General features: G+C 42.0%; 2 protein-coding genes across 14 annotated transcripts in view; both read right to left on the bottom strand.

Annotated features, from left to right (window-relative positions):
* Positions 1-5: 5 nt before the first annotated feature.
* On the bottom strand, positions 6-8769 carry f10 (coagulation factor X). Its single transcript, XM_086069745.1, has 9 exons — positions 8620-8769; positions 6367-6527; positions 4939-4963; positions 4746-4859; positions 3192-3323; positions 2834-3117; positions 1331-1448; positions 1057-1244; positions 6-521 (listed from the first exon to the last, which is right to left on the bottom strand). The coding sequence occupies exons 1-9, from the start codon at positions 8678-8680 to the stop codon at positions 99-101; spliced, it is 1506 nt and encodes a 501-aa protein (XP_085925871.1). The 5' UTR covers positions 8681-8769; the 3' UTR covers positions 6-98.
* Positions 8770-8790: 21 nt separating this feature from the next.
* Positions 8791-24859, bottom strand: part of LOC147179999 (uncharacterized) — a 57277-nt gene continuing 41208 nt past the window's right edge. For 3 of the 13 annotated variants that reach the window (XR_015094193.1, XR_015094188.1, XR_015094186.1), the window contains one exon: positions 22479-22938. Coding sequence is in view for 4 of the 13 variants with exons in the window: in XM_086069752.1 (XP_085925878.1) it covers positions 11392-11808; positions 22308-22468 (578 nt within the window). In the remaining 9 variants the exon portion in view is untranslated. The other 10 variants (XR_015094182.1, XM_086069755.1, XR_015094184.1 and 7 more) reach the window with 6 other exon arrangements.

The following is a 24859-nucleotide window of genomic DNA, read 5'->3' as shown; positions in this document are numbered from 1 at the left end:
ACACGCGCTGTTGTAGTGTTTATTTAAGGCCTTTGAAAACTCAAAAAGCTTTTTTTGTCTCGCATCCAAGCGGCCCGGCAAGAAGAATTGCGGCCGTCTTATAAATACAGCCTCCTGATTGGCCCGTTTTGCCTCCTCACCCTGCCCGCGCCGCTCTCTTTGCGCAACAGCAACCTGACGGCGGAACGGATCCATTTGTTGAATTTGGAGACCTGAGTGTAGACGCCGTATTTGCCTTCCTTGGCGCAGCCTTCGCCCCAGCTCACGATACCCGTGATGAAGTGGGTGTGTTTGTATTGCGTAACGTGGGGCCCGCCGCTGTCCCCCCGGCACGAATCCTTCGCTTTTTTGTCGTAGCCGGCGCAGAACATGTGCGCGGAGATACGGAAGCTGCTCGATTCTTTGCACGTCTGTTGCGACACGTAAGGCACGGTGAGGCGCTGCAGGATCTTGGACGTCGGCAGGTTCTGGCCGAGACGACCGAAACCGCTAACCATGCCGTCCTGCTGCTTCATGAGAACCTGCAAGGACAAGTTGAAGTCCAGTTATAACAAACAGGAAGTTAGAGATATTTTGACTTGGGGGTGAAAATGTCCAATGGGTGCTTTTGTATGAAAATGGAGCAACCGCTGGTGTGAATCAGAAAACGACTGGACTTTGTAACCTAAATTCACCTACGTTAAAATATGAGAAAAAATAAATAAATAAATAAAATAATAATAATAAAAAAATAATAATAAAAAAAAATAAAAAATATGAGAAAATCCAGCACAGCCAATGAGAATAGCCGCGGCCGTCACGATATAAACTAAAAGCTGCAACATTTTTCCTACTTAGGAAAGAAGAAACATGATAATCACCAAATATTTCTGGAGGTCAGACGTTCACTTTTAACTGCAAATTGCAAATTGGGTTTTTGTTTGAAACCGGCGAGTCGCGCAATCCGAAAGTTGACGGAAAGTCAACCGTAACGGTTATGAAAATGGCGCCTTTTAGTTCGATTGGGCAAGTTCACCCCGATGTCCCCGTCTCGGCGGCCGGCGGCCGCGCACTCACCCTCTCGGCAAATTCCGGCTCAGGCAGGCAGGCTGGCAGGATGTACCTGGAGAACGTGATGGGCGAGGCCAGTTTGAGGAGCGCAATGTCGTTGTGGAAAGTGTCCCGGCGGTAAAGCTTGTGGGTGAGCGCCGTCTCCAGGTAGTAAGTGGCTTCATTGCCCTCGTTGACCAATAGGTCAAACTCGCCTGGATGGACGCAAAAGCGGGGTGGGGGGGGGTTAGCACTGAAAGGTCACAGGGACGCACGCAGCCGATCGGTCGGTCGCACCCACCCAGCCTCACGGAGATAAACGTGGTGTGGTTCATGCAGTGTGCCGCCGTCAGGATGATGTATTCGTTCAGGATTGTGCCGCCGCAGAAGCCGATGTCATTTTCATCCAGGAGGAGTGCCTGCGTTGACAAAAAAAAAAGCAGGAGTTCAGAAGCTTTTGACTTTTCCACATGGACGCGCCTGTCGAGTGCAAACACTTGGGCCTGGTTTACCAAGATCGAAAAAAATGGAGATTTTGTGCACGTTTGCCGAGAGTAGTAAAAAAAAATTGGCGGAGTCGGCCATATTTGCAGTAAAGAGAGAGAGCGTTGTGATGGTTGTCACCATGGGAAATTTGCGAGAGCACCGTCAACTCAAAACGAAGTTTAAAGTGATGGAGTTGGAAGTGTTAGTGGAAGAGGCGAGCAAACTGAGTTAGAGGAAAGAAATTCTATCGCTGCCGTCATTTTGGGGGAGCCGGCAACCTCGCCAAAGTCAAGTTTCGCTTGAAATGGAATTGGACGAGATGAAAGGATTCATTGACTCGCGACTGGTGAAAAAGTCAGCCCCGGTCTTCGAGGACCCCCATCCAGCCGGTTTTCCAGCCGGATCGTTATCAGGCTTCATGCAGAGCTTACTGATTAGCTAATAGTTTGAAACACCTGTGTTGGCTGTGGGAGACATGGAAAACAGGTTGGATAGGGGTACTTGAGAACCGCGGTTGAGAACACGGTCTTAGACCGTCCAGAAGCTCCAAAATCCTATTGCTGAATAGACCTTATGTTTTTATTTGATTTGATATTTTTATATTTTCACTGAAGCAACCCCCTTTGCTCCCGTCTGTTTGACTGGATTTTGCAAGGCCCACAGAATATTGTGTTCTATTGCTATAAAAAAAACAAAAAAAAAAAACATGGAACCTACCAAAAGAAAGATTAGAGTCTCTTCTTTCATCAGGAAAAATATTTAATCTGTTTCCATTTTGTAGCAATTAGCATTAGAACATAGCTAAGTTTCATCAATATTCACATTCCTGGTAAAAACACTGAAAAAAGAGTTTGTTGCAGCATGACCCTGGCTGATCTCTTATACTCTGCTGCCACCTCCTGGCCGGTCTTTGTAATAACTACCATTGCCACCTTTTCATGTCAGAAGCCTTCTGTAATCTTTTGCATAACCCCCCCCCCCCCCCAAAAAAAAACGTTTAAATTTGTGTTTGGGAGTGAAAGACAAAGTATTAAAAACGTGTTTACACGTTTTTGGGTTTGAATGAGTTCATTATTATAATTTAATGTAATGTTTTGTTTTCAGATGCGCTAATTCAAGCCGCAAAACTTGTCTCCGGCTTAGGCCCGTGTTGCATTCATGTATTCCTCCGCAATCTGTTCATCCCTTTTTCCGGGAGTGATCCTGCGCGCGCGCCGGTTATTCAATCCGCTTCCACGTCCGAGAAATCAATCAAGTTTGTCGTACTTGCCCAACCTTAAGTAAATCAGGCCCTCGGTATCTGACGCCATCACCGCACCTGCCACGGACATTCTCCCGGAGGACAATTCTCCCCGTTGACTATGCGAGTCATTCCCACGACGTCGGAGGAGATTTCTTCCTCCTCCGCGTATTCTCCCGCCATTTGCTGAGCGGTGAGGTTGCCGGGAGGCGGGCTCTCCGGCAGGCCGACAGCGGAGGTGTCATTGCCTTCGGTGCCGGTCCGGTTGAACTCGGTGACATTCCCGTCTGTGATGTTGGGGCGCTGGTACTTGAAAACGGTTCTGGTTTTGCCACTGATTGTGACGCCGCATTTGAAGGGCTCTGCAAGAGTTTTGGTGGCGTGAGGAGGCGGCGCCGACTATTAGGATGCGACCCATGCGGAATCCCCCGCTCACCGTTGGATTCGCAGGATTTGTCATCAGAAGCCAGGAAATAGCCGTCAGCGCACGAGCACTCGATGTTTCCTTGCTCCACCTTGCAGAAGTGCTGGCAGCCTCCGTTTTGGTTCTCACAGAGCTGAGGAATCGCTGCGAGGAAAGCGGGACGGTGGAGGCGTGAGAACCTTTTCAGTTGGTGGTCGTTCCATGACAAACCGACCCGGTGGGCGTAACCAAGCTGGTTTGGATTTGATTGAAACTTGGCAAAAACACTCAATCTGGAATTTGAGGTCAATTGGAAGAGAGACTCTTTTTTTTTTCTGCAAAAAGGGGCGTGGCCTCCTTTGTTTGAACCCTTTATATCTTTTGAGCTGCTTCTTCACAAAACAAAAACATATTGCTGGAAAGGGAGTTCAACAAGACTTCATAATCTGCAATCATTTGTGACTATTAAATGATTATTAAAGGTTGACATAAACTCGTTATTGCTGCTCGACAACAACAACAACAAAAACCTACATTTTGTGAAAATGTTTCTTCATGTCACATGATCCACAAGATCAATTTCAAAAGCTGACCAATATGCACCAATCTTCGAAATGTTTACAGATTTGGAATCCTTGTCCATTTCTCTTTCCAACAATACATGTTTTGTGAAAACTGACTGAGATGTAAGGGTTCAAACAAAGATGGCCACGCCCCCTTTTTTTGTTGCCAGAAATGAGTGACAGACCAATATTGGGGGGTTTGAGGGCCGATGACCGATATTTCAGACCGATATTTCAGACCGATATTTCAAACCGATATTCACTTGCAGTAAAAGAGAGAATATTCGCGTGAATTTGTTTTTAAATGATTTTTTTCTTTTAATTTTAAACATATAAAGAATACACAGCTTTGTTAAAAAAACAGAACAGAAATTGCGTGTGTTAAGCTAAATTAAAAACTAAGCAAGTAAATAGCTCCCTAAAGTTTTCTACTGTAAATAAAGTTTTCTTTCCCACTGTCAACATTGTCTTTTATAAAATCGACATTTAAATAAATCCATAAATGGAAAATGTCTGTATCTCACTGAGCGACAAATGCATGCGAATGAAGCTCATTTGGGCTTTTCGGCCGGGTTCGTCAAAGCTTTCAAAAGATCTTCCCAGAAACATTGTTTGAAATGCGGCAAGTCAAAACTGCCTGTGAACATCTTACAAATCTGCTACGTTCACAAGCATTCATCGCTGACTGACATATCAACTTTATCGGCCTTCAGATTCGTAAAACGGTTCCGATGTTTGCCAAAATGCCAGATATCGGCACCGCTAATCGGCCCAGCCGATAATCGGTCTATCCCTACCAAAAATATACAAATTTGATAGGCCGCTGCTCCTAAACCCCGACCAATCCCATTGGCCTAAAATTTGGCATTTAACGTTGCGCCATCACGAGCAACAAGTACAGCAAGTTTCATTCAAATCCAAATTTGCTTGTAAAAAATGTCCCGAATTTTGTGTGTGTGTGATTTGACATGGAACGACCCATAGATGACGATCACATCCACAGGCGGCTGGATTGATTGCGCACCAATTTCACAATTGGAACCCTGGTAGCCGTCGTAACAGTAGCAAGTGTAGCGGCCGATTCCGTCTTCACAACTTCCCCTGTGAGCGCACGGCATCGAAAGACACGCGTCGCCGTCTGGCTCAACCACATCACATTCGGGTCAAAAAAACAAACACAAACACCAACAAAATTTTCGATTAAACATTTCACTTACCCGAATATATGGCCCAGAATTTGTTCTGAAAATGAGCAAGATAGATAAAAAGAAAAAAAAAAGGCATGAAATAGGTTCAAGAATAAATACGACACAAATTATGATCACCCTTAAAAATAAATGTCTTACCCATCATTTGCCGTAGAAAAAAAAAATCACCGCAATTACAAAGCTGCAACTTCCATTTGCAACCGAAATTGAATTTAGCGCCATCCATTTCTCCATCGAGATGTATTACGTCAACAATGCTTACGTTGGTAAAAAAAAAAAAAAAAGCAGAACAATTCTAAACTGTGTTCCACAGAAGAAATCAAATTGAATAGTGAACCGCAAATAAGTTCGTTCGCGCTTTTCCGTCAAATCGTAGTTTACGTTGACTGGATTATTTTGATCCAAATGATGTCTTCCTCCACGACACGAGCTGGCTGCCGGAGTTTGTCAACTTGTGACACTCCTACGGCGCTCACAGTTATTGAATGCCAATCAAAAGTCAAGACAAAATAGACACATTATTTCAACGGTGAATAAGAAAAAATGAGTGCTGTCACTAACAAATATTTTTTAATCGATTATTCAATCGATTCATTGATTTATTTAGCATTACAAAAGCAACCACCAAAAAATATGACCCCCCCCCCCCCACCACCCTGGTTACTTTTTTATTAACCATTCCAGTGATTGGTGTTTATTTTGTAGTAGTTATCCGTATAGTGATTATTAAAAAAAGTTGATGTTGTACTTTGTTACCCATTCGGTCATTGTTTCTAAAGTAAAAACAGATGTTTGCAAATGTCTTATTTTGATTCAACACAGAAGATTCTTTCATGAAGGACGACACAAATAAGTCAACAATTACTGGTGATTTGCTGAAATCCGAGGATTTGGACAAAAAAATCGTTCCAAACAATTACTCCATTATTAAAAATAGTTGTCGATTAATTTGGTCATCGATTACCTGCCGATCAATCGATTAATTTTGACAGCTCCTAGAAAAAAAAATAGTTTTGTGATTCATTCAGTAACACTCTGGCGTTAGAGTTTAAAATGGACACTTCAGAGATGTTCCGCCACTTTTGAAACATCTGCGTTTGAAATATCGTGTTTTGTTGGTGGTCCTTGAATGCACCTTGTGCACCATCAAAAGTGAAATGGAAAGTGTGCGAACAGCCAGTGTGGGGGAGTCGAGTCAAAAATGTTCTTTACAACATGTTACAACCATTAGTCCAAACACGGTATTTTGTGGAAACGGAATTGAGCAGCAAAATCCAGACGTTTTTAATCGATCTCAAGGGGCGGCCATTTTGCTACTAGATTTGCCCACTGAAAATGACATCACAGTTCCTCAATGACCAATCACACCTTAGCTTGTGAACGTCACATTGGCAAGCTCGTGTTAGTGAGCGTGTGCGTTTCAGGAATTGCGTATACCGTTTGAGCGTCATCTTCAAAAATCTCCCGCGCCTCCTCCCAGCTGCAGCGTTCCTCCATACACTCGCGCTCCATGTCGCCTTGCTTGAGCTCCTCAAAGTATTTGTTGGCTCGTCTGGGCCGCATCAACACCTTACTGGCCTCCTCGGTGTCCAGGAACACTGAGGACGGGGAGAGAACGGCGTCTTAAGTGGCGCGCACGCGCTGGCGTCGCAATTGAAGATAAGCGAACAGAATTGTACGTCAAAATCCGGGAATCATTCGTTCTTTCCAATTGAAAATTCAAGCCTGAGTCAATTTTAGTGTCTTCAAGATCAAAAATACAAATTTGAAAAATGCTTAAGTTTGGCCAAGAGCATTAGTGAAGCTACGTTAGCTTGTTAGCTGCCACGACCTCCATCCATAATGATCCATCAGCCATTTTATTGTCATCTGTTTCGCTAATTATGTCTGGCACGGAAGGAAATACTTTTGTTGTATAATAATTTGTAAAAGCAAACAAACAAAGACACTTGAGTATGGACGCACATGCTAAACCCTGGATTTGAATGACCAAACTTACAACTGTGGGGAAAATTTGAATTTGAATTTGAACCTAAATTTGAAATATGAGAAATTTGTTTGTGTATGTGAGATTAAAAAACAAATACAATTCCATCATCATTCATATTTTGCTTTTCTGTCTTACATACATTTACATGCGCTCAGAAAACAATTTTAAGAATTAGTTTGTCCAATCAGGTGATTGAACTGTCATCAGGTGTGGCATGTTGAAATCACATTAGCAATAGACTGATGTTTTTTTTTTACCGATACCAATTATTAGAAACCGATATTTCAAACCGATATTCATTTACAGTAAGAGAGAAAATATTAGTGTCAAAAAGAATACTTAATTTTAAACATATAACGAATTAACAGATTTGTTAAAAAAATATTTTTAAAAATTGCAGGGAGCATGTGTTAAGATAATTAAAAACTAAGCAATCATTCCCTGAAGGTTTTCTACTGTTAAAGAAGTTTTCCAAAATTTTGACATAATTTCTTTTTTTTTTATATATATATATAAAGTGTTGGGAGTTTCCAGCGTCGGCATCGTTTTTTGTAAAGTGGAAATTTAAATAGATTCCTAAATGAAAAGTTAGCTTGTTAGCTGCCACGACCTCCATCCATAATGATCCATCAGCCATTTTATTGTCATCTGTTTCGCTAATTATGTCTGGCACGGAAGGAAATACTTTTGTTGTATAATAATTTGTAAAAGCAAACAAACAAAGACACTTGAATATGGACGCACATGCTAAACCCTGGATTTGAATGACCAAACTTACAACTGTGGGGAAAATCTGAACGTAAATTTGAAATATGAGAAATTTGTTTGTTTGACAATTCCGTCATCATTCATATTTTGCTTTTCTGTCAGAAAACAATTTTAAGAATTAGTTTGTCATCAGGTGTGGCATGTTGAAATCACATTAGCAATAGACTGATATGTTTTTTTTTACCGATACCAATTATTAGAAGCCGATAACCGATATTTCAAACCGATATTCATTTACAGTAAGAGAGAAAATATTAGTGTCAAAAAGAATACTTAATTTTAAACATATAACGAATTAACAGATTTGTTTAAAAAAAAAAGAAGTAAAAATTGCAGGGATTATGTGTTAAGATAATTAAAAACTAAGCAATCGTTCCCTGAAGGTTTTCTACTGTAAATGAAGTTTTCCAAAATTTTGACATAATTTCTTTTTTTCTTTTTTTTTTATATAAAACGTGTCGGGAGTTCCCAGCGTCGGCATCGTTTTTTTGTAAAGTGGAAATTTAAATAGATTCCTAAATGAAAAGTTCCCTGTATCTCACTGGGCGATAAATGCATGCGAACGTACCGAATTTTGGGTTTTCGTCAGGTTTCGCAAAAGGTTTCAAAAGATCTTTGCAGTGAAAATTTGTCTGAATATGTTTGAAATGTAAAAACTGTCTGTCAACAAACCCTGATGAAAACCCCAAATTCGCTACGTTCGCAAGCATTCACCCGCTCAGTGAGATAGCAGCTTCATCAGCCTTCAGATTCGTAAAAAAACCGATGCCGATATTTGTCAAAATACCGATAATCGGCCCGGCCCATAATCGGTCGATCCCTGCTAAACATGCAGGCATGCTAAACAAACACACCTACTAAACCCACAAAGCACATGTAACTCCCCCCCCCCTCCCCCATCCACTATCTTCGCCCCTTGCCGTTGAACGTACCGTGAGCGGCGGCCAGGCGGAAAAACAGCGCGCAGAGCGACAGGCCACCAAAACCAAACATGGCGTCCGGTGGTGAGTTGACGAGGAGAAGCTCTTAGTGGCGCGGGGACGATATGAAGTCTGAATACACGGCGAGGCGCAGGAAGGGAGGCCGTTGACCTCTGCGGGGGAGGGAGGGGTGTCAACGTGTTCAAGTGGACCCATCTGGATGGGAGGGGATTGTTTGGACAAAATGTTTCGCGCACTGTACAACTGCCACATGTTGGAATCTGAGAGTTACCCCAGAAAAGGAATGTTATGAATGTCAGGACAGCAACGAGGAATGAGAAGGAAAAAAAAAGAAAAACGTTTTTTAAAATCATTTAATAAACAACGTTGGATACATCGCACTATGTGGAAAGCACAGATGAGACACACAAGAAGAGAAAATGAAACTTGTAACAACTGAGATCAGGTTATTAAAGGGCAGAGAGATTAAGTTAACATAATAAAACAAGAAATTGAATTGACCAGAGAGCATTGAAAATGTTCAGGTCATAAAAGTCTAACATCTTTTCCTTTTCATCAGTTGCTCGTCCTGGGAGGTGATGAAGCGAGTTCCCCAAAAGTGTTTAGGATGTTCCGAATCACGCTGTCGAGAAAAAAAGAAAAGGTTGGCAGGATTCTGACTCTATTCTCAGCATTCTGACATAAAATCACAGAATTCGGACTTTAAAGTGAGAACTCTGACTTTATTCTCAGAATTTTCACTTTAAAGTCAGAATCAAGAATTCTGTGATTAAAGTCAGAATTCCGAGAATAAAGTCAGAATTATTGCTTTAAAGTGAAAAATTCTGACTTTAAAGTGAGAATTTTGACTTTATTCTCAGAATTTTCACTTTAAAGTCAGAATTCTCGGGGGCGGCCATTTTGCCACTTGCTGTCGACTGAAGATCAAAATTTTCACTTTGAAGTGAGAATTCTGACTTTAATCACAGAATTCTTGATTCTGACTTTAATGTCAGAATTCTGACTTTATTCTCTGAATTTTCACTTTAAAGTCAGAATTCTGATTTTATTCTAAGAATTCTAAAGTCAGAATTCTGTTCTTTAAAGTCTTTAAAGTCAGAATTCTCACTGACTTTCTGACTTCGCCCCACAATTCAAAACTCTACGTCACAAAGTCAGAATTCTGAGAATAAAGTGAGAATCCTGCCTACCCTTTTTTTTTCTCTTCACTCTCTTCCGTAGCTAAGCAATGTTGTGCTGTTGCCATTTTTTTTGTGAGTAATTTATCTTCTTGTTGTCTTTCCTGCCTTTGCAGACTAAATGCACTTTGATGAAGATCTGCTTTTTGTACTTTTGAGTCCTTCATGTTTGTTCTGTTTGAAACGGAACATTTAGAACACGGCTCATCTGCACGACAGTTGTCACATCTTGGCCACGAGTCAGTAAAAGTCAGTGTTTTATTGTTGGAACAAATATTATTGCAGTTTCTGTTTAGGGAGTCATGGTCCAATATTAGATTCTGACGGCATGATCACCGTGGAAATTTTTTTTGGGGCTGTATCACGGTATTTTAAAATGACCGAGGAAAGGAGGGAGGGAGGGAGATTGCACCATGTTAAGTCAACCCCATTTATTTATTTATTTTGAATAGGAGTAAAACTTCAAAATGCAGCCATTTTTATCCATCTCAGGGGGCGGCCATTTTGCCACTTGCTGTCAGTGCAGCTTCAGAAAACAGGTGGGCTGTGATTGGTCGTTGCCTGAGCCCTGAGCAACTGTGATGTCATCTTCAGTCGACAGCAAGTGGCAAAATGGCCGCCCCCGAGATGAATAAAAACGGCTGCATTTTGCTGCTTATCTCGTATTCCACAAATGTAATATTGATTAGAATGTCATGTTTAGACGAGTGAGGTCACATACTACAAATTATTGTCAAGAAATGTTTAAGGTTGACTTACCACTTTAAGTTTCAATAAATAAATAAATGTTAATATTCTTGTTGTTGTGACTGTGATTTGGGTTTGATCATGTGGCCGATGTTGCCAATTGATGATGATGTCAGTTGCCATGGTCCTGCATTTGTCCCGCTTCTTTTGTCACGTAGACCTTTATACTGTCATATAGAATTCAGCATGGTTCCGAGCTGTAAGTTACAACTGAGTAACACTTTTGTCAGCGTGTCGAGGTCATTGTTCTTTTAATGAGTCAAGGTTTTTCCGTCGTGTTTTTCTTCGAGGCCATCTGAACCCATGCCTGCTCTCTGTTATTACTTTGTATTTGCAATTTTTATCTATAAAGACTTTTCAGTTATTTTATTTATTTATTTATTTTTTTTCTTAAGAGCTCAGTATTGTTCATTCGGAAATGTCATCATCATTGCTCTTTTTTTTTTTTTTTTTTTTTAATATATATATATATATTTTTTTTTGTGTGTGTGGGTGTGTATGTGCGTGCGTGCGTGCGTGCGTGCGTGCGTGCGTGCGTGCGTGTATTTGTTAGCTCACCAGAAGTAAGTCAGTTACTTAATGTCTGCTTTGGGGTCCAAATTGCGCACCTCACGTGACATTTCTTCAGTTTTAATTCATCATCATCATCATCATCATTTTTTTGTATAATGCACATTTATTTAACACATCAGTGTTTGCGGTGCTCTTTCATCTTGCAACACTCGAAGATGGATAATGGATGCTTTTATCATACAAGTACAAATCATTCAAGGGGGAAATCTTATTCTCGATGAGTGTTGATCGGCTTTCTGTTGCATCGTGTCACGTGACATTGCGGTTAAGTGCAGATTCTTGGCCTCCGCCCGCTCAACAAATGTGGCCACATTGGTGCAAATGTCAAACAAGCCTCGACTGGAGCAGCCTCGGCCCCGAGCGCCACCACGCCTGTAAGGAAGTGGGTGGAGCCGTAGAGAGCGGTCATTGGGCTCCCCCCGTCATCTCCGCGGCAACTCCCGTGTCGGCCGGCCATGAAGCCAGCACACAGCATGTTGTCGCTAAAGTTGAACTGGACTGCCTCGGAGCAATGACAGTTGGGGATGATGGGCCACGGACTTCCTGCGGAGGAGGGTGCGATGGAGGTCTTTCCCGGATGTCGCGGTGGAGCTGTGGCCGTCCTCGTTCCCTCCGCTGGTCCTCCGGCCTCAGCCGGCGACGGTGTGCTCGGGCTGCAGCAGATGCTCGCGCTCCGGCAAGTCTTTGGTGGGCAGGCAGACGGGTATGGCGTGGCAACTTAGGGTCACGCCTCCACGTAAATGCAGAAGCGCAATGTCGATTTAACGATTTTATCAAAAAGATTTAATCATCATATATCTTGCATTTTCTCTTCTCTCTTTTTCATCCGGCAGATCTGAAATACCACCCAACGTGGAGGACCTTGAACGTTTCATCGACGGATATTTTTACAGCTGCGCGATGGAGGATCCTGCCGTCGAGAAACCATCAAAGAAACCCTCTTCGAAGAAGAGGAAAAACGATTCAGCGACGGACACGGACGACCTAACCACCACCACTACGGACGTTTCGGTCAGTGTGCTGGAGTCCATAAATAAAAAACTTGACGTCCTCGGCCTCATCCTCGAGGACGTCAAAGAATTAAAAGTAAGTATGGAATTTATCAGTCAGCAGGTAAGTGTCCTTAAACAGGAAAATGCCGAGTTACATTCTACACTCACGACTGTTTCAGCCGAGCTGGAAACTATGAAAAAAGAAAATAAAACACTAAAAGAAACAGTTTTAGATGTACAATCCCGTAGTATGCGGGAGAATTTAATATTCTCAGGTATATCTGAGAATACCTCTGATAACCCAGAGGTTGAGATAAAAAAAATGATGACGAATTCATTAAAAATTCCTCAGGAGACGGTAAATAACATCTCTTTTGACCGGGTACATCGGCTTGGAGCCCGTAGAGGCAACAAACCCCGTCCTATTATTGCAAAGTTTGAGCATTTTAAACAGAAATTATTTGTTAAAAGTAAAGGACGGGAGCTTAAAGGGACCTCATTTGGAATGAATGATCAATTCCCGAGAGAGATCAATGAGCGGCGAAAGGTACTGTTTCCTATAATGAAACAAAATAGGCAGGAGGGTAAGCGGACTACGATAGCCGTTGATAAGTTATATATCGATGGCCAACTATTCCGGAACCCCAATTCCACTCCCTGGCTGTTCTAATTAGCATTGGTGGAACTAAACTTAGTTTGATTACTAGGTGTATACATATACTGTATATGTGGTTATAAAACCAAAAACATGAATACTTATTATGTTTAGGCTATATTATAAATATAATATTAATACACAACTATATCTAAAGTATATTTATAAAAAATAAAATAAAAAAAATCTCGCTGGGGTTACTGGTGTATTGTTATGTTTAATCCCCTGTTAATTTCCCTCACTTTCACCGCCCTACTCGTTTTTGCACTGTTTTATTTACTTACACGTTACCTTACACGTTACCTTACACGTTACCTTACACGTTACCTTACACGTTACCTTACACGTTACCTTACACGTTACCTTACACGTTACCTTACACGTTACCTTACATGTTGCCTTATACGTTACCTCATATTTTATACAAACTATATAAATCACCTAACCACTTTGATTCTATCCTATAACATGCCAGTGGTGGCAAATGGCCTATACAGATATATACATAGGACTGTGTTTATATTATTTGTATGCATAAATTAGTTCTGGTTTCCTGGAATGTTTGTGGCGCTCGCTCACAGGCAAAAAGAATAAAAACTTTAGACCATCTCTTAAAATTAAAAGCAGATATTTGCCTCCTACAAGAAACCCACCTACAAAAATCTGAAGAAAAATTACTTATTGATAAAAATTTTAGCCAAGCGTACTCTGCCCCTTATAACAGTAGACAAAGGGGAGTCTGTATACTCATACATAAGAATTTACTCTTTACTCTAAATAATACAATAACAGACCCAGAGGGCCGATACATTATTATTCAGGTGACTATATTTAATAAAATATATACATTCGGTAATTTATATGCCCCTAATAATGATGATCCGGCTTTTTTCCATGAATTTTTCTCTAAACTGTTTGAATTAGCAGCGAACTCTACTATTATTATTGGAGGAGACTTTAACACAACCTTAAATCCATTAATAGATCGTTCTAATAAAACAACATGTATAAGGCGATCACAATCCACAAAAGTAATAGGGGAATATATGGATGACTTTGGCCTCGTCGACAGCTGGAGACTTAAAAACCCAAATAAGAAGGAATTTACCTTCTTTTCCGCTGTGCACCGGTCCTTTTCAAGAATTGATTTTTTTCTTACAAATAATTCTATTGCTGATAAAACCGTTACAAAAATACATCCTATTATTATTAGCGACCATGCACCAGTCTCCCTTTCCCTACAAGTTGATTATACCTTTAAACCACCACCTACATGGCGTTTTAACATCTCACTACTAAACGACGCAGAATTTGACAAAATTATAAGAAAAGAATGGGCGGACTTTTTGGAAATAAATGACTCTCCAGACCTATCTCCAGCTCTTCTCTGGGAAACCGGGAAAGCAGTAATTAGAGGTAAAATTATATCATATTCATCTTATAAAAAGAAACAGGATCAAAAATTAGAAAAAGACTTGGAAGATAAAATTAAACAACTGACGGATGAGTACGCAATAAACCCAAATAACCAAATATGGACTGACTTACAAAATACAAAAATACAGTTAGACGATATGTTAACTAAAAAGACAGAGTTTATAATACAACAATTGAGATACAACAACTTTGAATATAATAACAAATCAGGTAAATTTCTTGCAAACCAACTTCAACGTAATCGGGAAAAATCGCTTATAACGGCTATTAAAGGTACAACTGGTGAATGTACACAATCACCAAAAGAAATTAATCAAATTTTTTATAATTATTATCACAACTTATACTCAGAAACTAATAAACCTAACCCAGAGCATATTGAGGCATTCCTCAGTAGCTTAAGTATACCTCAGGTAACTACTGAATATAAAGATATGTTAGATGCACCACTTACTATAAACGAGTTGTACAGTGCTCTAGATAGTATGCCAAATGGCAAAGCACCCGGCCCGGATGGTTATCCGGCTATATTTCTAAAGCACTTCTGGTCAATGCTTGCTCCACTATTCTTAAGAGTAGTAACAGAAATTAAAACTAATGGTCACATACGCCCACACATGAATACAGCAGCAATTAAACTTTTATTAAAGCCAGAAAAAGACCCCACCCTTCCGTCAAGTTACCGTCCGATTTCACTAATTAACACTGATATTAAAATTATCACTAAGGCTTTTACATCTAGATTAGAAACAGTAATCCCGACAATCATTCATAGCGACCAAACAGGCTTTATTAAAGAGCGTCACTCTACTAATAATATTAGAAGGCTCTTTAACCTTATTAGTATGTCACAGCGGCATGATAAAAAGGCAGTTATTATATCATTGGATGCAGAAAAAGCTTTTGATAAAGTTAACTGGTCCTTCCTCTTTGCTGTTTTAAATAAATTTGGCTTTGGGAAGTCATTTATTCACTGGGTGTCAGTATTATATGATTCTCCTAAAGCTACTGTTACTACTAATGGGATTATATCTAAGAGTTTTACTCTACAGAGAGGCACAAGACAGGGATGCCCACTGTCGCCTTTATTATTTGCAATATTTATTGAACCGCTTGCATTAGCCATACGCCAGGAAAGAATGATTCAAGGAATTCACTCTGGGGTAACAGAACATAAAATTAATCTATATGCCGATGATATTTTACTTTATTTAGAAAAGCCTGCTATTTCATTAGGGGAAGTATTTAACTTAATAACTAAATTCTCACAGTTATCAGACTATTCTATTAACTGGACAAAATCAACACTTCTACCTATTACAGAAAATTCATGGAACCCTGCAAGCCAGGACCCATACTACTCATTTCCTATAGGTAATTTAAAATACTTAGGCATAAAAATCTCACCTAAATTAACTGATTTAGTTCATTTAAATTTCACTCCACTTCTGGATAGCATTTATAGTGACTTGGAGCGCTGGAATAATCTTCCTATTTCTCTAATAGGACGAATAGCCACTATTAAAATGAAAGTTTTACCCAAAATAAACTATTTTTTCTCAATGATTCCATTTAAACCTACGGCTAACTGGTTCCAGTTGTTGGACTCAGCCGTTACAAAATTTTACTGGAAAAAAAAAAGAAGCAAAGATTAGTCTATCTACTCTTCAGAAAAATAAATCCAAAGGAGGTCTAGAGGCACCAAATTTTATGCACTATTATATAGCCAACCAGCTACAATATATTATTTTATGGGCACAACCCAATAGAGATACTAACTGTTGGCTGGAACTAGAACAGAAGGATTGTAATAACCTCAGACTCCTAGATTTACTCTTTATTACAACATCGATTAAGCGCCATAACTGCTTTAAAAATCCAATGATTTCCGCCACCCTGACTGCCTGGTGGAAGGCACTAGAAATGACAAAAGCCAAAGTGGAGCCCAGCGGGCTTTCTCCCCTATGGCATAACCCCGACTTTCAAATTAACAACCAATCGTTTTATTTGAATGTGTGGGAGCAGAAAGGAATTACACATCTCCACCATCTCTTCTCAGATAATATGTTTATATCATATACATCCTTGCTCCAAAAATATAAAATAAAAAACGGAAACTTTTTACATTATTTGCAAGTTAAAAGTATGATAAAGAAACAAATTCCAACACTCCAGGGTACGCTCCAACCGCCTGTTTTAGCTAAAGATATTACCAAGCTTTCTCCGACAACAACAAAAAAACTCTCAAAAATATATAAGTTACTTTCATATACTGATAAAACGTCTTTACCCATCTCAAAATGGGAAACAGACTTGTCTATAGCTCCGGAATCTGTCTTTTGGATTCAAGTTTGTGAAAATGTTTTTAAAATGACAAAACACACAAATTTACAACTTATCCAATATAAAATTATTCACAGAACATACATTACTCAATATATGATGAAGAAAATGGGACTCTCAGACTCCGACATTTGTCTCCAGTGTTTACAAAACACTACAGACACTTATTTTCATGCTTTATGGTTATGTACTCCGGTTATGTGTTTCTGGACTAAAGTCTTAGAAAAACTTTCCGCTGTCTTGGACTGTAGGATACCGTTCTCTCCAAACTTGTGTTTGCTAGGTGACTTAACAACAATTGACTTACCACATAAACAATTTCAATCTATACTTGTAGCCCTTACTATCGCAAAAAAAACAATTCTTGTTAACTGGAAAAATAAACAAACTTTGAATATCGACCAATGGTCTAACCTCCTCATAAATCATATTTTAATGGAAAAAATATCTGCCTCAAATAAAAACCAAATGTCAAAATTTAAAGAAACATGGTCTACGTATATAGAATTTTTTAACCTAAACTTGGATTTTAATTCTGCCTGTTAGCGAGAGCCACAGCAGCGTTATAACTGGCATTGATGTTTCTGTATTAGGCAATTTGTAACTAATGGTTGTGTTTCCATAGTCAGGAACCCGGCTGCTGCCAGCGGGATCGAGCGGATTCACCTCCGATGGGCACCAGGGGTTGATATTCGGATTCACGGCATGCCAGTGGGTTAATTCTGTGGGTGCTGTCCCCCCTGGCGGGGAGTGGGCGGGTCTGCCCCTCTGTTGGCTGCTGGGTGGCGGCTGCGTCTTGGCCGTTCCCTGGGTCTCTTGGGGGGTGCTGCGTTGCGGGGCTTTCCCTGGTGTCGGGGGCGGCGCCGTTCCGGCGCGGTCCGTCGCTCTGGGCCCGGCGACGCGGTTCGGGGCCTGTGGGCCGCCGGGGTGCCCGGTGGTTCCCTCTCCCCTCCCCCTTCCTCCCCCTTGCTGCCTCTCCCTCCTCGCCTCTCCCCGCCCGTCCTCCGCCTCCCTGTCCCCTCTCCCTCGTCGCCCTTCCTCCTCCTCTCCCCCTCTCCTTGCGTCCCTGCCGCTGCCCCCTGCCCTTCTTGTCGTCCCCTTCCCTCCTCCCTTCCCCTTCCCCGGTACGCCTTCCTTCCCCTCCCCTGGGCCGGGGGCTCCATCCATGGCCCGGGTCTCGGTGCTATGGGGGCCGGCGGGGGTGGCTGGGGTTTGGTGTCGTGCCCGCCCCGCTCCGGTGGGCGTCCTGACACCTCGGGCGGAACCCAGTATCCGGGGGGCGAGCCCTATCGCCCCGCCGGACGGGTCCCATATGCCCGCCGGGGTCCTGGTGGGGTGGGTGGGGGCTTGGTGGGCCGGTGCGCCTCCTGCCCCCGCCCGGTTGGGGGGGGCCCCGCTGGTCACACCTCTTAACTCACTACACTAGGTTTGCACAATACACTTTTATAGACATATAGGGCACATAACACACTTTGGGGGGTGGGGTAGGGTGGAAACACCGTCTTCACCCTACAACTCCCCTCCAATTTTAATACACCACACAACTTGTGGGTGGGGGGTGGGGCTTGTGGGGGTGCCATCGGTTGGGGGCCGCAGTATAGAGCAGTGCTGCGGTCCCCTGTCCGTGTCGCCACCCGCCCCCCCCCCCCCCGCCCTATCTATTTTTTTTAATGCACCACATACACTCAGCAACATGCTTGGGTGGCGGGTGGATCGGAGCGTGGGAATATCATTTCCATCGGCTCCGGTTCACCTGCTCCTAATTTTAATGCACCACACACACACACTTGTATATACACTGGGTGGGGTCACATTCACGGTTTAGGGGTAGAGTTCGCCAGTCCGCGAGCTGGCGGACTCAGTAACAGGGGTTAATTTTCACAAAGAACGCAGGGGTGACGACCGGGGCCTTCCCCCGCTGGGCCTGGGGTTCGGGGGTGTCGGCCGCCCTCCGGTGCCCCATCTCCCCCTTCTGCCCCCGGTGTTCCGTCCTTCCACACGGCGGGGGGTGGGGTGGGCGCGGCTGCCCTCTCCGCTCCGCTGTCCGGCCCCTCTTTGGCGCCGGTGCCTGGGTGCGGGTGGTCCCCGGGGGCTGGGGGTCGGGGGTTGGGGGGCTGCCGGTTGGTCGGGGTGGGGTCGGGGGGGGGGGTGGCTTTGTTGGGGGGGGGCGGTGGTGGGGGTTGCGGGGTGGGGGGGTGCTGGGGGTGGGGGGTGTCTGGGGGATTGGGGGCATGGGGGCGGCTGGGGCTGGGTTGGGGTGGGTGGCGGGGGTGGATGGGGGGCGGGGGGTTGTGGGGGGGGCGGGGGTTGGGGGCCGGTGGGGTGCCTGGTGGGCCTGCAGTGCCCCGTCCTGCTGCGTTGGGCCGGGGGCGCGGGCCGTGTTGGGGCGGGGGGCGCTCCTGCTCCTGGGTTTGCTCTCCGGCTGGTGGCCCTGGTGGGGCCCGGGGGTCGTCCTTTGGCGCTGCCGCGGCCTGGGGGGCCCTGAGGTGTTGCGCTTGCTCTGTTCCGGCGGGGGTCGACGGCTCCCCTCTTTGGTGGAGATTTTCATGCATGCCAGATCCACCACACCAGCATCTACCGAAACTCAGACACAATCTGTTTCCTCCTCAGGTTATTGAATCGGTGGAGGCTGGTGTCTCGGATCTCACGCGGCTTCGTCTGTCCTTCCTTCCTTTTCTCGGTCTCTCCGTTGGTCTCTTGAGGCCTCCCTGATTTTATGTTTTTTGGATTTGTTGGGGTCTGGATGTTTCTTGGGCTGGGGAGGAGTTCTGGTGGGGGGTGTCTGGTCGGTGCTGGATTTCACCTTCCTTGGTTTTCTTCGGTCCCCTCGGGTCTCCTGGTGTTCGATTTAGGTGAACGGTATGAGATTTTTTTTTCTAATAGGTTTTCTGGTGAGCTAACAAACACACGCACGCACGCACGCACGCACGCACACACACATACTCACCCACACACACAAAAAAAAAAAAAAAAATGTATGTATGTATATATGTATATATGTATGTATATATGTGTATATATATATATATATATATATATATTTAAAAAAAAAAAAAAAAAAAAAAAAAAGAGCAATGATGATGACATTTCCGAATGAACAATACTGAGCTCTTATAATAAAAAAAATAAATAAAATAAAAAAATAAAAATAAAAAAAAAGATTTAATCACCTTCCTTGGTTTTCTTTGGTCCTTCCTCGGGTCTCCTGACGGCGGTGTTCGGTTTAGGTGAACGGTATGAGATTTTTTCTAATAGTTTTTTTTGGTGAGCTAACAAATACACGCACGCACGCACGCACGCACGCACGCACGCACATACACACACAAAAAAAAAAAAATATATTTAAAAAATAATAATAAATAAAAAAAAAAAAATAAAGAGCAATGATGATGACATTTCCGAATGAACAATACTGAGCTCTTATAAAAAAAAAAAAAAAAAAAAAAAAAGAGTGAAGATGACGGTAAGCTCTTGGCATTTGCGTACCTGCCACCACATTAAGTTTGTCAGGTTCGATTCCGTGGACACCGTGAGCTGCGGTAAGGACCCGGTCGGGACGGATCAAAGCGCCTCCACAGTGACTGGCTCCGTTCAACTCAATCAGAACCTAATAGACCCGAGGTCGCCCGTCTTCGGCCAGGATGTAGCCATCAGCGCAGGAGCATTTGCGGTGAAAAATGGGAAAGCAGCACAACGAGCAATGACCGACAGTACATGCCGGTACTTATTCCACATCTGACAGAAGCGTCCTTCGGCACATTGACACCGAAATCTGGTTCCAACGCTGACACACGCGCCGTTGTTAAAACAGGGGTTGACTCGGCAGGGGTCCCGATCTGACATCACGACGTTTCAAAACAGCAGCGAAAGTCAAAGGTAGGAACAGAAAACAGAAATTGGTCATTGGACTCAAAGCGGACTTACGTTCATATGCATCCCAGAATTGTCTCTGCGGAAGCAAAATCGTGTTTGGCAACAGATATATATCTTAGTACAGATGATAATAATCCGACCCAGTGATTCGCAATGACATTAACCCCGGTCAGAAAACAATAGCTCTTCGTTCGTCTGGCTTTGGCATTATGGACATCTGCTGACAGGCAGAACAATTAACAGTAAATGCTCGTCCCCAACCAAGGAAACGGGTAACCCGAAAACCCATCATTTAGGCTTACCTCCTTGCGAGTGTTTTCATTTTGTATTCGTGTGTTTGACAGTTTGTATCGTTCCATTAAGGTGTTTCTGAAACGTGTTCATAATTTTAGCAAAAACACGACCAAGACGACAGTTTGGGTTAATTGGGGCACGTCATTTGGTGCCGTGTGCGCCTGATCTCAATAAAGGTTGGGAAAGACTGATGTAAACGTCTGATTGAAGGTCAAAGGGCAGCAGACGGACCGCGAGGGTGTCGTCCTCAAACACTTCTCTGGCTTCCTCGGAGTCGCAGATCTCCTCGCGGCATTCACGTATAGCCAGATGATGGATCACGAAATGAGTGAAACAGAATTGTACGTCAAAATCCGGGAATCATTCGTTCTTTCCAATTGAAAATTCAAGCCTGAGTCAATTTTAGTGTCTTCAAGATCAAAAATACAAATTTGAAAAATGCTTAAGTTTGGCCAAGAGCATTAGTGAAGCTACGTTAGCTTGTTAGCTGCCACGACCTCCATCCATAATGATCCATCAGCCATTTTATTGTCATCTGTTTCGCTAATTATGTCTGGCACGGAAGGAAATACTTTTGTTGTATAATAATTTGTAAAAGCAAACAAACAAAGACACTTGAATATGGACGCACATGCTAAACCCTGGATTTGAATGACCAAACTTACAACTGTGGGGAAAATCTGAACGTAAATTTGAAATATGAGAAATTTGTTTGTTTGACAATTCCGTCATCATTCATATTTTGCTTTTCTGTCAGAAAACAATTTTAAGAATTAGTTTGTCATCAGGTGTGGCATGTTGAAATCACATTAGCAATAGACTGATATGTTTTTTTTTACCGATACCAATTATTAGAAGCCGATAACCGATATTTCAAACCGATATTCATTTACAGTAAGAGAGAAAATATTAGTGTCAAAAAGAATACTTAATTTTAAACATATAACGAATTAACAGATTTGTTTAAAAAAAAAAGAAGTAAAAATTGCAGGGATTATGTGTTAAGATAATTAAAAACTAAGCAATCGTTCCCTGAAGGTTTTCTACTGTAAATGAAGTTTTCCAAAATTTTGACATAATTTCTTTTTTTCTTTTTTTTTTATATAAAACGTGTCGGGAGTTCCCAGCGTCGGCATCGTTTTTTTGTAAAGTGGAAATTTAAATAGATTCCTAAATGAAAAGTTCCCTGTATCTCACTGGGCGATAAATGCATGCGAACGTACCGAATTTTGGGTTTTCGTCAGGTTTCGCAAAAGGTTTCAAAAGATCTTTGCAGTGAAAATTTGTCTGAATATGTTTGAAATGTAAAAACTGTCTGTCAACAAACCCTGATGAAAACCCCAAATTCGCTACGTTCGCAAGCATTCACCCGCTCAGTGAGATAGCAGCTTCATCAGCCTTCAGATTCGTAAAAAAACCGATGCCGATATTTGTCAAAATACCGATAATCGGCCCGGCCCATAATCGGTCGATCCCTGCTAAACATGCAGGCATGCTAAACAAACACACCTACTAAACCCACAAAGCACATGTAACTCCCCCCCCCCTCCCCCATCCACTATCTTCGCCCCTTGCCGTTGAACGTACCGTGAGCGGCGGCCAGGCGGAAAAACAGCGCGCAGAGCGACAGGCCACCAAAACCAAACATGGCGTCCGGTGGTGAGTTGACGAGGAGAAGCTCTTAGTGGCGCGGGGACGATATGAAGTCTGAATACACGGCGAGGCGCAGGAAGGGAGGCCGTTGACCTCTGCGGGGGAGGGAGGGGTGTCAACGTGTTCAAGTGGACCCATCTGGATGGGAGGGGATTGTTTGGACAAAATGTTTCGCGCACTGTACAACTGCCACATGTTGGAATCTGAGAGTTACCCCAGAAAAGGAATGTTATGAATGTCAGGACAGCAACGAGGAATGAGAAGGAAAAAAAAAGAAAAACGTTTTTTAAAATCATTTAATAAACAACGTTGGATACATCGCACTATGTGGAAAGCACAGATGAGACACACAAGAAGAGAAAATGAAACTTGTAACAACTGAGATCAGGTTATTAAAGGGCAGAGAGATTAAGTTAACATAATAAAACAAGAAATTGAATTGACCAGAGAGCATTGAAAATGTTCAGGTCATAAAAGTCTAACATCTTTTCCTTTTCATCAGTTGCTCGTCCTGGGAGGTGATGAAGCGAGTTCCCCAAAAGTGTTTAGGATGTTCCGAATCACGCTGTCGAGAAAAAAAGAAAAGGTTGGCAGGATTCTGACTCTATTCTCAGCATTCTGACATAAAATCACAGAATTCGGACTTTAAAGTGAGAACTCTGACTTTATTCTCAGAATTTTCACTTTAAAGTCAGAATCAAGAATTCTGTGATTAAAGTCAGAATTCCGAGAATAAAGTCAGAATTATTGCTTTAAAGTGAAAAATTCTGACTTTAAAGTGAGAATTTTGACTTTATTCTCAGAATTTTCACTTTAAAGTCAGAATTCTCGGGGGCGGCCATTTTGCCACTTGCTGTCGACTGAAGATCAAAATTTTCACTTTGAAGTGAGAATTCTGACTTTAATCACAGAATTCTTGATTCTGACTTTAATGTCAGAATTCTGACTTTATTCTCTGAATTTTCACTTTAAAGTCAGAATTCTGATTTTATTCTAAGAATTCTGACTTTAATCACATAATTCTGACTCTATTCTCAGCATTCTGACATAAAATCACAGAATTCGGACTTTAAAGTGAGAACTCTGACTTTATTCTCAGAATTTTCACATTAAAGTCAGAATCAAGAATTCTGTGATTAAAGTCAGAATTCCGAGAATAAAGTCAGAATTATTGCTTTAAAGTGAAAAATTCTGACTTTAAAGTGAGAATTTTGACTTTATTCTCAGAATTTTCACTTTAAAGTCAGAATTCTCGGGGGCGGCCATTTTGCCACTTGCTGTCGACTGAAGATCAAAATTTTCACTTTGAAGTGAGAATTCTGACTTTAATCACAGAATTCTTGATTCTGACTTTAATGTCAGAATTCTGACTTTATTCTCTGAATTTTCACTTTAAAGTCAGAATTCTGATTTTATTCTAAGAATTCTGACTTTAATCACATAATTCTGACTCTATTCTCAGCATTCTGACATAAAATCACAGAATTCGGACTTTAAAGTGAGAACTCTGACTTTATTCTCAGAATTTTCACATTAAAGTCAGAATCAAGAATTCTGTGATTAAAGTCAGAATTCCGAGAATAAAGTCAGAATTATTGCTTTAAAGTGAAAAATTCTGACTTTAAAGTGAGAATTTTGACTTTATTCTCAGAATTTTCACTTTAAAGTCAGAATTCTCGGGGGCGGCCATTTTGCCACTTGCTGTCGACTGAAGATCAAAATTTTCACTTTGAAGTGAGAATTCTGACTTTAATCACAGAATTCTTGATTCTGACTTTAATGTCAGAATTCTGACTTTATTCTCTGAATTTTCACTTTAAAGTCAGAATTCTGATTTTATTCTAAGAATTCTAAAGTCAGAATTCTGTTCTTTAAAGTCTTTAAAGTCAGAATTCTCACTGACTTTCTGACTTCGCCCCACAATTCAAAACTCTACGTCACAAAGTCAGAATTCTGAGAATAAAGTGAGAATCCTGCCTACCCTTTTTTTTTCTCTTCACTCTCTTCCGTAGCTAAGCAATGTTGTGCTGTTGCCATTTTTTTTGTGAGTAATTTATCTTCTTGTTGTCTTTCCTGCCTTTGCAGACTAAATGCACTTTGATGAAGATCTGCTTTTTGTACTTTTGAGTCCTTCATGTTTGTTCTGTTTGAAACGGAACATTTAGAACACGGCTCATCTGCACGACAGTTGTCACATCTTGGCCACGAGTCAGTAAAAGTCAGTGTTTTATTGTTGGAACAAATATTATTGCAGTTTCTGTTTAGGGAGTCATGGTCCAATATTAGATTCTGACGGCATGATCACCGTGGAAATTTTTTTTGGGGCTGTATCACGGTATTTTAAAATGACCGAGGAAAGGAGGGAGGGAGGGAGATTGCACCATGTTAAGTCAACCCCATTTATTTATTTATTTTGAATAGGAGTAAAACTTCAAAATGCAGCCATTTTTATCCATCTCAGGGGGCGGCCATTTTGCCACTTGCTG

This window comes from Leptonotus elevatus, chromosome 2 (assembly GCF_054856555.1).
Source record: "Leptonotus elevatus isolate MCC_2025b chromosome 2, RoL_Lele_1.0, whole genome shotgun sequence".
Lineage (NCBI taxonomy): Eukaryota > Metazoa > Chordata > Actinopteri > Syngnathiformes > Syngnathidae > Leptonotus > Leptonotus elevatus.
The sequence above is the reverse complement of the archived record's forward strand: the minus strand, read 5'-3'. Positions and strand labels throughout refer to the sequence as shown.

Coding starts and splice junctions, on each gene's coding strand:
- f10 (XM_086069745.1), bottom strand. CDS start 8,680: ATGTTTGGTTTTGGTGGCCTGTCGCTCTGCGCGCTGTTTTTCCGCCTG. Junction 3,118..3,191: donor CAAATCCTGCGAATCCAACG/GTGAGCGGGGGA, acceptor AAACTCTTGCAG/AGCCCTTCAAATGCGGCGTC. Junction 522..1,056: donor AGCCGGAATTTGCCGAGAGG/GTGAGTGCGCGG, acceptor TTGTCCTTGCAG/GTTCTCATGAAGCAGCAGGA.